This window comes from Syzygium oleosum, unplaced genomic scaffold (assembly GCF_021117445.2).
Source record: "Syzygium oleosum isolate NSW1041296 unplaced genomic scaffold, Sole_v2.1 Sole_v2.33, whole genome shotgun sequence".
NCBI classification, from domain to species: domain Eukaryota; kingdom Viridiplantae; phylum Streptophyta; class Magnoliopsida; order Myrtales; family Myrtaceae; genus Syzygium; species Syzygium oleosum.
Genome location: NW_026607517.1, coordinates 1450689 through 1464692, shown reverse-complemented (window position 1 = coordinate 1464692; position 14004 = coordinate 1450689). Strand labels below are relative to the sequence as shown.

General features: G+C 45.9%; 2 protein-coding genes and 1 pseudogene across 3 annotated transcripts; 2 read left to right on the top strand and 1 right to left on the bottom strand.

Annotated features, from left to right (window-relative positions):
• Positions 1 to 2614: 2614 nt before the first annotated feature.
• Positions 2615 to 3655, bottom strand: LOC115672840 (40S ribosomal protein S16). The gene is made up of 2 exons (XM_030594806.2): positions 3234 to 3655; positions 2615 to 2938 (listed from the first exon to the last, which is right to left on the bottom strand). The coding sequence occupies exons 1-2, from the start codon at positions 3566 to 3568 to the stop codon at positions 2839 to 2841; spliced, it is 435 nt and encodes a 144-aa protein (XP_030450666.1). The 5' UTR covers positions 3569 to 3655; the 3' UTR covers positions 2615 to 2838.
• A 1216-nt stretch (positions 3656 to 4871) lies between these two features.
• LOC115672864 (wax ester synthase/diacylglycerol acyltransferase 11-like) lies at positions 4872 to 7345 on the top strand (annotated as a pseudogene).
• Positions 7346 to 9348: 2003 nt separating this feature from the next.
• On the top strand, positions 9349 to 13289 carry LOC115672914 (protein IN CHLOROPLAST ATPASE BIOGENESIS, chloroplastic-like). 2 transcript variants are annotated; one of them, XM_030594913.2, is made up of 11 exons: positions 9349 to 9880; positions 10670 to 10753; positions 11234 to 11308; positions 11405 to 11447; positions 11539 to 11596; positions 11802 to 11966; positions 12049 to 12111; positions 12203 to 12297; positions 12420 to 12501; positions 12579 to 12689; positions 12840 to 13289. In XM_030594913.2, exons 1-11 carry the CDS (start codon positions 9787 to 9789, stop codon positions 12978 to 12980), a joined length of 1011 nt encoding a protein of 336 aa, XP_030450773.2. In that variant the 5' UTR covers positions 9349 to 9786; the 3' UTR covers positions 12981 to 13289. The 2 variants fall into 2 exon arrangements, with proteins under 2 accessions (XP_030450773.2, XP_056160921.1); XM_056304946.1 differs by lacking the exon at positions 10670 to 10753.
• The last annotated feature ends 715 nt before the right edge of the window (positions 13290 to 14004 follow it).

Here is a 14004-nt window from a genome sequence, read left to right as displayed (position 1 = left end):
TGAGGAATCCATTTGTTAAGTGATGTATACCGAGAAAAGGCAGCAATGGACAGCCCATCAAACGCACTCTTCGATCTGGGGCAACGAAGGACATGAACCAGACGTTCATCCTGACTTCCTAGTCGTAGGAATTAGCAAGCGTTCATTTGAAAGTTAACTATTCACTGCACCTTGTGGGACAATGCCACATGATCCCCCTTTGATAGGGAAGCAGAGCACAAACCACAGAGAAAGTTGCAGAGTCCTGCCATAGATGAGTTTCTCTTGCTGATGCCAATTGAGATCCAAGCGACGTAAAGTCGGAGGAGCTCGACAAACCATTCTCAGATGCAACTCATACCAGCTTGGTTGTACATAATCCGGATAAAGCAGCCACCATCATGAAATAACTCGCTTGTTATATGTACTGTTCGATGGACGTTTAACCGATGAGCAATACTATACGGGAAAAACGCAGTAAGTTCTCTTTTCTTAAAACATTCTTAAAAGTATCAATTTACGGTACCTCGACATATAACAAGTTTATCCAAAAATAGAGAAATCATTCAACGTCGTAGGTCTCGCACAAGAACTGATCTTTTATTTGTAATTGCATCCATTATGGATGCGTTTAGTTCGGCTTTGCAAATGGGCTTTAAGGAAATGCAAATGTCTTTAACTTAAAATCTCTAAAGCTACTTTAGCCCAATGCCAAGTTTCACTTGAAAGCCCCTTGGGAAGGCTTGTCAAACAATCCGGCATTTCCTTTAGGGGCTTTGGAGGCTAAAAGCCCCTTGAAAAGCTGAACCAAACGCACCAATATTACAAGTCAACCTAGACTAGGGGTGTCAACGGTTCAGGCCTCCACTTATGCCTGGCCCGATCCAAACATGAAGAGTGCACAAACATCGTGACCCGACCCAAATATAACCCAAACCGAATAGGATAATTCAGTTTGGTTTGGATTTTCATGTTCTGTTTTTGTCTTGTATTTTTTTTCCCGATTCATCATAGGTAGTGGATAGTGAATCATACTCCGCTTTATCCTTTGATCTGAGACTTTCTGACTTGGCATTTGTAGGTGAAGTGTTGAGTTAAGATTTTTGTTGCTGGTCGGAATTAAGATTCTTTTGGTTACATTAGTTGTTTTGCTCTTGCTCTTGACTCTGCACTCTTGTCAATTGTCCCTTTTCTTTTCACCCGCGTTGATAATGTGATTGCACTTCTTTGTTCTTATTCTTTTCATTATGTAATGTGGAGTGCCATTTCTGGGATATTTGTGAACTTCAGTTTTCACGACAAACAAAAGGAGTAAATTATGACCATGTTTCATTGAATTTTTTCTTCCCCGTTCTCCCTTTGGTGTGGTATTGTCTTTAAATCCAACTTATTTCTCTCTGCAGTTGAGATAGAAAGCCTAATCGATAGATGGTAAGAGCCCTTGCTTGTCGGCGAGATTGGTGATATAGACGATGGAGGGAGGGTTCTCCTTGAAGTGGCACAATGTGGCGAGCCCATCAGATCGGAGCTTCCTCGAGGGTGACGACAAAGGCGGATGGCGGAGTCAAAGTCGGTGGCAAAGAGCAAGACTGAGATGGCGATCGAGGTGCAGGCGAGGAGTAGGATGGAGTCGAGGGCCAAAACGAAGGTGTTCATGTTCACGAGGATTTGGAGCTACATAATCGATGATTTGGAGACGATGTTGTGGAAGGAGACGATGTGCATATCTCAAGGAAAAAGTTGTGGAAGGAAACGATGCATTTGAGGGCTTGACGCTCTGGGAGCAACAGTGCTTACTTCTAGTGTGTAATGGGTTATTCCGTCAGGTCGCACGGATGAGATCCGACCAAAAAGACCTGAAAATTTTCGAGTCAATTTGGGCCTGTTCGGGTTTTTTCTTTACAACCGTGATCTGGACCACTGGGGAGAAGCAATTTCTCAAAGAAAATTTTAAGAGTAAAAATCAGATTCAGATCCAGAATAAATTCTCTTCGGAGTTAAAACTCATTGCAGATTGGAGTCGAGGCAAGGATATATCAAATGAAGGAAAGAATTCGCGAGCCAAAAAGGATGCGTATTTGCAAAGGACCGCCCTGTAGAACCTACGAATCACCTGCTATACATAAAGCTGATTCAACTATAGTCGTGTCGAACTCGCCTACTCACCCATGCAAATGGGAGAACACCAAATTCAGCACAAGAAAGCTAAATCAATAGAAGAACAGAATAATGCCTCGTGGCGAGGCCAGAATCCGACTTTGGCCGACCTACTTGGAACCTAACATGCCCAAGCTGAAACCCATCCATCCCCCTCTACATTACATATCCTTTGCAATGGGGCATTATCACCCATTCACCTGGTGAGGCCGTTACGAAACCAAAACCGATACTCGAACGAGCACACTAACCACCTAGAGAATTTTGATTTGGATAGTAATGCAGAGTCTATAAAGTGGCAGATACTGCTCATCGGAAGCAGAGCGAGCCTCTATCCGACCTTATGAGCACCATCTCCACATCCCGGTAACGAACAAGCATTTGCTCCCACTGCCAACTCACAGAAAACTGAATCTACTCGGTCTAGTAGACGGACTACAGCAAAAGCATTGAAGCAAGACAAGCACGGAGAAGCACATTTGGAAGTGAATCATGCATTCATCTTTCAACCAGCTATAGCCAACAGATGAGTACCTAAAATAACAAAAATGAGCACTGACTAGCCGGTCCGCCAAAACACTCATCAATATATCAAATCGAAACTTCAGCTGAATCCATGTCCTCAAAAACCAGAAGCTAAAACATAAACAAAAGTAGAACAATATAAGGAAGAACTTGTCGACTCCCTCCTCGAATTCCCCTTCAACGGTAACTCTTCTGGAACCTGGCGCGAGCACCGCGTCCACCAAACTTCTTGGGCTCGCACCTCCTCGGGTCAGCCACAAGCAAAGTCCTATCATACCTACGAAATGAACGAACATCCAATGAGGATAAATTTGCAGACTTTCTTCCTACCGTAGCAGCAAGGCTGAATCTTTTATCTACCTTCACATATCAAACTAAACCCACCTCCCCTCGTCAACTCAAGGACAGACTATACACATCAAAACTGAGAAATCCACGACAAAACAGTTCCTAGAAGATCATGCCACACTGGAATTTGAGCCACAATCTCAGGCTCTTCGAAATGCAATACTTCGATCACCCTCTTACCATTACCAACTCGACTGAAAAAAGCGAAGGCTTCGACAATTTACCTAACCAAGATGTCCTTGATCTCCTTCTTGCTCTGCTCGTCCACGTACTTCTGATAGTACGCGACCAGGGCCTTGGCGATGCTCTGGCGGATGGCGTAAATCTGCGAGGTGTGGCCGCCGCCCTTGACCCTGATCCTCATGTCAACCCCCGCGAAGCGGTGGCGCCCGAGGAGGAGGATCGGCTCGTAGGCCTTGAACCGGAGGATCTCCGGCTCGACCAGCTCGATGGGGACGCCGTTGATCTTGATCAGGCCGCGGCCGCGCTTGCAGTAGGTCACGGCGACGGCCGTCTTCTTCCTCCCGAAGCACTGGACGGACTCGATGGGCGCCGCCATGGTTGCGTCGACTCCTGCCGGCGAGAATGCAGAAACCCTAGCTCTACTGGCGCAGGAGACGGAGGACGCTAAAATGGAGCGAGAGCGAGGGGATGCGAGCCCTTAAATATGGTGCGCCGGCGGAACGCTAGGGTTTTGCTTTGGGCCTGAAGGGAACTTGGACGGCAATTGCGTTTGGGCCTAGATTGCTTTTGGATGGGCCGACATATAGCTACGGCCCAAGCTCGTTTTGATGTATGCTGGGATTTTCTTTGGCCTTCTATACGCTAATTAGACCTGTTAAACGGATGGGTCGGGTCGGGTCGGATTTGAGTATGGTCGAAAATGGTCCGATCCGAATTGACATATTTTGATGTAATATAAATCTAGTGACTTATACTCAACCCAAACCATATTGCTAATACACTTTTTATGTTTAACTCAATCTAGGAAAATTCAAACCAAAACTAAGGTGAAAAGCATGGATTGAGCAAATACGAGATCGAGAGAGTGAAGAGAGGGTCATTGAGGTGAGTCGAGTCTAAGTAAATTGTGAACCTATTTAATAAACCCTTTTATGAGCCATAGAATTTGGTCTAAACCCATTTATCTATATAACAAACCCATATAACAATTAACACATCAAATACGGGTTAAAAAATAGGCATATGACCTATTTTGACAGATCTAATGCGGGTGTAGTAGAAGACCAATAAATTGTTGATACCCTAATGGTCCATTCGATACAAAATTCAAGATATAACTATAATAGCGCAAGAAAAACGGAACAAGTTGACTTATGAAATCCATACACAAAAAAAAGTATGTAAGCTAGATTCTTCATCGAATGGTTTGATCTTGATCAACCCCACAAAAGGTTTATAAAAATAGATCTTTCGCAATTCGCATGCCCACGATCTGCTCGACCCTTTTTTTTAGCTGTCGTTTCTTTTACCAGAAACAGACCATCCAATAAAATAAACGATTATTAAAATGCCGAGAGCTCCCTCTCCCTCCCCAACCTGGTGAAAAAAGATGATCCGGACGAGCCGAAACGAAACGGGTCAAAGAAGTCCTCCGACTCGATGCTCTCGGCTTCGATCCGAGAGAACTCCCGGTCGTCATCGCCGTGGGCCACCGCGTGACCCCCCCTTCCTTCGCTATCTCTCTCGCACCAGCGCCTCTCGCTGCGTTAAGACAAACCCGCATGCCGGAGATCCCACGCAATCTCGCCGGAAAATTCCAAACCGAGCACCCTCGCACTCCACCCCCCTCTTCTGCATCACCACGCACCCCACCAAAGTCAAAGTCCGATTAATTGGTTAGACTACTCCTTTAGGTTCCGATACGTGTTTTGTTCATTCAAGAATCGCTCGAGCAGGCCCTGTTGTAATTTTCTCGCCATCTCAAACCGTACTGAAGGTTCCTCCTTCCCCATGGGGTCGCCGGAGATGGGCTCCGACGAGCCCCTGACGCCGGCGGGGCGACTGTTCCTCCAGAAGGAGATGAACCAGGTGATCTACTGCGTCGTCGGCGTGAAGCACCCCCTCGACGTGGACGCGCTCAAGTCGGCGATGCAGAGCTCCCTCATGGTGAAGCACCCCAGGTTCTGCAGCCTCATGGTGCGCGACTCCGCGGGCCGGGAGCACTGGAGGAGGACCCGCGTCGACATCGACCGCCACGTCGTCGTGGTCCGCGGCCCCGTCGCCGACGGCCTCCCCGACGAGGCGGCGGTCAACGAGTACCTCGCCGACCTGTCCACCGACTCGCCGGGGCTCCTGGGCGACGACAAGCCCCTGTGGGACGTCCACCTCCTGATGGCCCACCGGTGCTTGGTGTTCCGGATCCACCACGCCCTCGGCGACGGGATCTCGCTGATGTCGATGTTCCTGGCGTCGTGCCGGCGGGTGGACGACCCCGAGGCGCTGCCCACGATCGGTCCCCCGTCGTCGTCTAAGGGGAGGAGCGGCAGGGGCGGCGGCGGCGGCGGCGAGTGGTGGAAGGCGTTGGTGAGGGTGCTGGGGGTGGTGTGGTTCACGGTGGTCTTCGTTGTGGAGTTCGTGCTGAGGAGCATGTGGGTGAGCGACCGGAAGACGCCGGCGAGCGGCGGCGCGGGGGTGGAACTCTGGCCGAGGAAGCTGGCCACGGCGAGGTTTTGGCTGGAGGACATGAAAGTCGTCAAGTCAGCGGTCGCTAATGCGGTAAGTTCTAAAGTTATTCCATGTGTTTTAACTGTTCATCTCGCCCCAAAAGTTATGCCACGTCGTCATCGCTAATGACGGGGGGTTAAATCGCCATTAACTGATGTGGCGATGACGTGGCATGATTTTCATAATTTTATAGCAAAACAAAACAAATGGAGAAAAAAAGAAAAGTTGAAATTTTTTTTTTCCGTCGGCAAGAAAAGTTGAAGTTCGGAAAGAAAGAGAAACAGATAACCGCAGAATCCCAGCAAGCGCTGGCGCCAATTCCTGGGGCCGGCGGCCACATTCTGGCGGCGGCGGCGGCAGCCGGGATCGCGCGAATGGCCCCCGAAGCCGACTGACCCACTCGCCGGGGCTGCACGGCTCTCGCAGGTGTGCGCAGGGGCGACCAATACTACATGGATTGGTCATTACTCTTTCATAGAAGAGTACTACATGCTTTTCTTGTATTTCATGACTACCAATGGATTTTGTTGCTTGCTAATACCAAATGATGAATCTGATTCATTGCTGCAAATGCAGACCATTAACGATGTTCTCTTCGGCATCATATCGGCCGGTTTGTTCAGATACTTGGACCACCGATCTCCCAACGGTAAAAGAGGAGTAGCATTTCCGGCGATTCCGTCTGATTTTTGTCGATTCATAGACGCCGAATCTCGACCGACTAAAATGCTCGTTTGCCTTTGTCAGCTGTGCGGGAAGGGACTCGACTAACGGGAGTGGCGATGGTTAATCTGCGAGAACAACCGGGATTGCAGGCGAGTCTCGCTGCTGTTCCTCGTTTCTCTTTTCTTTCATAATGTCACTCTTTCTTCTTCCTCTTTGAACTGAAGTTGATGGAATCGAGTGTGGTGTTGGTATTAATCAGGAACTATCTGATTTGATGAAAGGCAACCCGGGACTGCGGTGGGGCAACAAGTTCGGGATTCTCCTCCTCCCCGTGCACTACCACAGGAGCCGCGGCGACCCTCTCGAATACCTGAGAAAAGCCAAGTCGATGATCGACCGGAAGAAGAAGTCCTTGGAGGCTCACTTCTCGTACAAAATCGGGGATATCATCATGACCTATCTAGGAGCACGCGTATGGATCAGTTCACGCTTCTGCAATTCGGAAAACAGATCGAGAATCAGCTGACAAACTCGCAATGCGTCTGGTTTTTTTGGCTGATGCAGGTCGCGAGCCTGCTCAACTACCGGATCGTCTGCAACACCACGTTCACCATCTCGAACGTGCTCGGCCCGCATGAGGAGATCGCGGTCGTGGGCAACCCCATCACGTACATAAGGGCGAACTCCTCGAGTTTACCTCACGTAAGGCTCCCGAAACCCAATCGCCCCTCGCCGTTTTTCCTTTTTCCTTCTTTTCCGCGGCGTCGAGGACGGAATCTTTATTAAAACCGAGATGCGATGTGTGCAGGCACTCACGATGCACATGGTGAGCTACGCGGGGAGGGCGGACATGCAGATTCTGGTGGCCAAAGATATCATCCCCGACCCTGATTTTCTGGCCAGGTGCTTCGAGGATGCTCTGCTCGAAATGAAAGCAGCAGCAGCAGCAGCAGCTTCTACTGCCTTGGACTAGAAGAAATAAACAGGGGAACTTTCTTGTGACGTTAGGAGGGAAAATCTGTAATGTATTCTTATACGTGCGTGATGATTCTACACGGGGGTTGGAAAAAAATTGATCCCGCTCGTATGATGTTCTCTCTGGGACAAAAATAACCATTTTAGGCCATCGATCCAAATTTCGTCTTACATCTTACTCGATCAATGAAGTTAGTCGGGTATTTTTTGGATTCGGGATCCAAATTTCATCTCAAGTCTTACTTGATCAATGAAGTTAGTGAGGTAGTTCTCGAGTCCGGGATCTATCCACTCGAGGGCTGAGCTCCGCGCAATCGAAAAAGAGAAATGAAGAGAGCAACTCGATTCTCAGGCGAATGAAGCTAGGTACATTGATATGAATTTCATGATTTTGACAATGATGGGACAGGCTTCTGTCATTTGAATGTCCCACTTTATGTTTACATTTGATCACATCACTTGACATACATTTTATACATCAATCTTGCATACCTAACATCGAAAATTGTTACTCGTTGTTCTAGTTGGTTTACATCAGTCGTGCATTGATGATGGATGCCTCAACCGCTACTCAATCGGATAAGGATGTTATCCAAGCAACTCGTTTTATTTAGTTGGTTTACAACAATCGTGCATTAATGATTTGATGCCTCAACCGCTACACTCATATTTAAAAAAAAAATTCCATTTTTTATCAAATCAAAGCTTAGACTGCGTTTAGCACAATTTCAGAAAGGGACTTTGGTGTGAAAATTGTAGTGTTTGGTAAAAAATTTTGGACGACTTTGACTCAAAATTAGCATCGGCAAAGCTCAGTCTAGGGCAAGTCCTCCTCTTTATAGTTTGGCTTTGCAGTGTTTTCGAAAAATTCTATTATGGTTTATAGAGATTTTTCTTCTTCTTCCAATTTTGCTATCACTAAGGTTTTCAAATTCCTATCTTGCCCTCATTTTGTACTGTTCATCATCTCTCTCAACACCTGTCACTCCAATTTCAATCGACGCGAGCCCAGAGTCAATGGTCATTGAGGGATGGTCGATGATCGCCGAGATCTAGGTTCATCTTCTCCCTCACTGTCCATCTTTTGCCTTTAGCTAAAGTTCCATATGCCGTCTCTAGTCTAACGCTTCACTCAACAGTCGTGCTCGACTCGTCGACGGTTGTCAAAGATTTTTGGGGAAATGAACCCAAAACTCTTCCAAATGCACTCTTAGGCTGCGTTTGGTCGACCGGATAAAAGTCAGGATAGAATATGTTTTATCCTATCCTGTGTTTGGTGGTGGTCCAGGATAGGATAAGGTCGGATATAGACCGGATATAGCCCGGATAAAAAAATCCGAGGGAGGGGGTGGGATAGACCTGGATAGGATTTCTAATGCCTATTTTTCCAGAAACCCTACGCTCCACTTGCCGTCATCTTCATCCCTACACCTTGTGCGCTTTCACCAAAAAAATTTCTCGGCTTTTTTTCCTTCACCGACTCCTCCGGACCCGTGAATAGCAAAAAAAAAAAAAATTTATCCTATCCGACTTTAAATTCGTAGTCCACCAAACAGTGATAGGATATGAAGAAATCCCAGGATTTCTTATCCTATCCTATCCAGTCTTATCCTGTTTAGAAATCCGGACAACCAAACGTAGTCTTAGTGAATGATATATCATGTGATGAATAAAATAATGGCAATAGCAGCTAAAAACCTTGAAGAATTTCTTTTTTGTAAAATAGAAAATAAGATATTCCAAGAAAGATAAGGACGATAAATTTTTCAAAAAAAAAATAAAAATCGAAAGGGAAACAAAGGAGGTATATAGGTCACGGGAGTGAGGAGTGGAAGTTGAGAAGACTCGAGAGCAGGGAATTGAATGGCCCGGACCGGGGTGAGCGCACCGGTTCCGGTTCTACATGGAAACCGGATCGAATCGGGGCCGGTTCTCGGTTCAATCAGGGCCCGATTTGGGCCCTTCTTCTTCTCCTCGACTCGAACTCTGGGCTTCGAATTTCGCGCTCCTTTCTCTTTCCGGGTGTGATCTCGATCGTGCTCCATCGGATATTCACCTGCGACAGGTTTGTGTATCGGCTGTCCGGTTGCATGCCCGAATTCCGACGGGCGGAAGGGAGGAGACGGCGACTCCGCCGGAGGAGCGGGGGGGCGGCGGTCGGAGAATCAACGAGGACGAGCTCCTTCCGAAGAAGTCCAGTCCAGGTCACCGTCTCTCTCTTTCGGATTTTGAGTGAAGTGCCGTCATGGATGATTGGAGCTGAAAGGGAACACCGCAACCCGAACCGGCCGGTCCGGTTCCCGGGTGGACCGGCGCGGTCCGGGTTCCCAGGGATCGCGACGTCGGGGGGGGGGGGGGCTCTTATCCACTTTGAACAGTTTAGAATTTGGCGGAGGACGCAGTTGCAGCGTCGTGTGAGAGATTGCAGAGCCAAGAAGAAGAAGAAGAATGAAGGTGGGAGTGATCCATGGAGCTCCTGGCGCAGCCCTGCTTCCCCTGCGACGCGCCAGAGCTACCGTCAAATGCTCTTCCTCTTCTTCCGGTACACACACTCTCTCTCCCTCTCTCTCTCGCGGTGAATTTTGCCTTAGCTCCGCATTTTCCGAGTTAAATCACTCGCGGATGAAAGACCCATCTCTCTGTTTCGTCAAGCTTTGGATGGTACTGAAGTAATTTCGCTGTGCTGATTGAATTCGCTGCGTCCCGACGACTTAGTCGCGAACCCCCCCGAGTTCTTGGGATGGGGGGTCAAGGCAATGCAGATGTGGTGATGCCTGTTGTGTGAAGTTTGTCACTCTTTCGTATTGGGATTGAGTTTAGCTGTCTTGCTTTTGAGTGAGTGTATCGCAGTAGTAACATCTTCGAGAATAGAGAGCATGTGCGACAGAATAACAATGCCTTTCGTTCAAGCTGGACTTCATACTTTGGCCGACAATGACAATGGATTGTTGTTGACAGAATGACTTAATTTTAACTAAGGCAACAATGCTGCACTCGCAGTTAATAGCAGCATGAAGTTGAAGTTCTAATCACTATGGTTAAGCTTTCACTGGTTATAGCATGTACATTCTTGAGGCGGGGGTCAGATATTTTCTGAAAGACTCGTTTAAGGCGATTGCGTACTATCAAAGCTCAGCTTCTTCCTTTTTTGGGTGTCGGGTTTGAAAATTGACTTACTTCCAATGACATCCCGATGCTTTAGAAAATGACAATTTAGTATGAAACTTTTTGTCCTTCCGTTGTTGGTTTTTTGATTTTCTGCAATATTATTGTTCACTCCTTTTCGTGCTTAGAGGCTGAGTTGCTTGGGAGTTTGTAAATCAAAATGCAGGTCATTTATCATTCATCAAGGATGTAGCTGCTGCTGAACCTCCTAAGCATCTTCATTACTTGCTAAAAGTGCTTCAAACAAGAGGTAGCTTTAAGTCAAACCTTCCTCCCTTTGATTGATGATGTGTTGCTCATGATACATGAGGAAGTCCATATTTTATGCTTTGTGGAGAGGATGATTTCAAATATAAGGCATAATTTGTCTGGAGTGAAACTTGTCATGGCTGTCTTCATTTGTATTGATTGACCTTTGAGCAAGAAATTGTAGCAATCCTTTCTGCCTAGTATCCTAGTTATATGAGAAAGGGGTACTTATCAAAAAGAAGTTCTCCGAGGAAGGGATGATTACTCTTTTCTGTTGCCACTCGCCCTGTGTCCTAAAGTCTAGTTAAGATGATGATTTTGAAAGTTGGGCATAGTTCATTAACGCTGTAGAATGGATCAAAATGCACAAAATTAGTGTTTCAGCTAAAAGATATCAACTAAAATCTAATGATTTTCTTTATTCCCTGTTTTGAGCCATTATAGAACTTGTCCTTCTAATTATTAAACTCTTTGCTTGCAGGTGAAACGATAGTGTCTCCAGGATCTAGGCAAGGGTTGATCCCCCTAGTCATTCCTCTGACGCAAAATCTTTCAGGTAGCGTATGTAGTTTGTTTTAGGAGTAAGTACTTTTGTATCTAGGGCTAGCAATTCATGAAGCATCATAATGATTGAATTATTGGTCTCAATTAGGTGATGTTACTGGGTTGCTGAGGTGGCCAACAGCCCCACCTGGGTAAGACACTGTAACTGTGGTGGATATTAGAAAGTTAATTGTAGCTCTTACACCCCTTAAATTATCTACGGTTCATTGCCATTCATCACAGGATGGAGATGCCGGTTGTTGGAGTCCACAAGCATGGCGTGTGGCTATTAGCTAAGAATGTAATACATTGAGCTGCATGATTCACTTTATGCATAAATATCTTGGTCAACATGTTGTCTCCAGCATCTCAGGGTTATACACTTCTGCTTATTGGAACTATGTACATGCCAAGCAGTCCATGAGATGAGCTCTTGCTCTACCCCTTTACCATATTTGTTTGCAGTTGGTGAAAGAAGCTTAGCATTTTTAGCTTCTGCAGAACAGGTTGATCGGTATATACATAGGATTCTCGTTGAAGAAGATGCCAATTCACAGAAGAGTAGTGATGACCTCTACCATACTTCATCTGAGGCTGGTAAGGAACTTTATAACAAGGGTGATTTTGCAAAATCACAGATTAAGAATCTTGAGGCGTATCTCTTGAAAAAGGTAACCAAACAAGAAAGTGAGTTAGCTTTCACTTTACACTGAATTCATTTGATTCATTTTTTGCTTTTTTGTCTCTTTCCAGGTTGGTATGTTTCCAGATGTCTTGGAGCGCAAGGTGGCTCGCCACTTTGACGAGGGGGATGTAGTGGGTTCCTACCAATTTGTCTTTCTATTCCCTTTTTTTTCATATTGTCTGTCAGTGGCATTACTGTGAACATCATAATTCTGTGTGCAAGGTGTCAGCCATGGTGACTGGAGAGTTTTATACAAAGAAAGATCTCTTTCCAGGATTTGGACGTCCTTTTGCCTTTTATGCGGAGATTTTACTAAGGTCTATTAATTCTACTTTATTCACATGCTACTTTCCTATTCTCTCTCTCTCTCTCTCTCTCTCTCTCTCTCTCTCTCTCTCTCTCTCTCTCTCTCTCTCTCTCAATAGTTCACATTTGGCAGAGTTGGACGGGCCTCAGAAGCTAAAGATGCTGCCAGGGTGGCTCTAAAATCGCCATGGTGGACATTAGGCTGCACATATGAGGTATGCCTATTCATTGTTATGAACCGATTCTGTTTCAGTGCCTCTTTTGCTTGTTGCGAGAATGTCGGGTGGTTCAGGAAGTCGCTCAAATAGCACAGTGGGAGGATGAACAAATAGAGTACATCAAAGAAAAAGTGTCGGAAGAGGGAAAACAAGAGGATATCAAGAAGGGCAAGGCACCTGCACAGGTATCTCAAGTTGCATAGTTCATACATCTCAAGGAAGAAAAAGTTACTGACAATAGAAGGAGATTCCTGTTTGATTCGTTGGTTTCGCAACCTAAGGAGTGTTGATTTCGCAACCTAAGGAGTAAATAATAGTTCTTCATCGTAACACAGGTCTCTTTGGACGAGGCTGCTTTCTTGCTAGATTTAGCTTCTGTTGAGGGGACCTGGTCTGACCATCTCGAGCGAATCGCCGAATGTTACAGGGAAGCGGGACTCAATGATATAGCCGAGTTTGTTCTGTACCAGGATTGAGAACCCACCCCCGAATGAGGATGACGACATCTTTCGTCGACACGAAGAAGCCATGATCGTTTTGATTTAATTGTGTTCGACAGCAAGAGAAGGTCGACGGGGATGCGTTACCCCTGGGATCCAGTGAAAGAGTGAGATGATTCGGAGGGATCATAAATTTCCTAGTGACAGGTCGGATCAGATGCGACTCGTATTCCGGGTAGTCGGTCTTTTTTCCGTGTTTTTTAAGCAGGGGTTGGTGTATATCTTTATTTGATGATTCTTTGAGGGAATCGAAAGGCTGATTTAACGGGTGAGTTCATTCTTGGAGACTAATGTTTCCGTGAAATAAGCAGACGAATCCTGTAAAATTCCGCCTGTCACAGTTTGATACTTTTGTGATTGGCCCACATTCATAGCTAGCTCCACCAAAGTAGCTTGGTGGTGCATATGATTCTGGAAAAAGGCACCAAATTGGGGGCATCTATTCATAATTCGATCACGACATGACTTGCCTCTCTTCAATGGAAATTACCTCCATTTTCGATATGCCTTCCCATCAGAGTGCACTTCACTATCCGGGCAAAGCAGGAACGGCGAAAAAACAGTAAAAACTGATCGTTTGCCATCATAAATGACGCAAGTATCGGCCGACCTAAAAAGATTCTTACCTTATACACCTCGTGCGTTACATCTATTCGCGAATGTTAGCGCTTCAAATTTAACCGTTTAGCAGCCTAAAAGGGATAGGTGTAGCGCGAACTCGTATATAAGGCAATCGAATTAATTAATTATAATCATCCACCATATTGTATCTTATTTTTCAATCGACGCTTCCTTCCGTTCGATAAACTTTCGTAATTAGCGTCATCTATATTTTCATCTAAGTCGAATGCGCAAGAGCACAACGGCAGTTTTAATACACAAAGCGAAAATTTTGCAAAAATAAAATCAAGGTGAAGAGCATGGGCAAGTAACACTAGTTTAGTTCGAGAGGGTCAATGATATTTTCATCAAGAAATTTCATATTTTTAAATGATTTTGA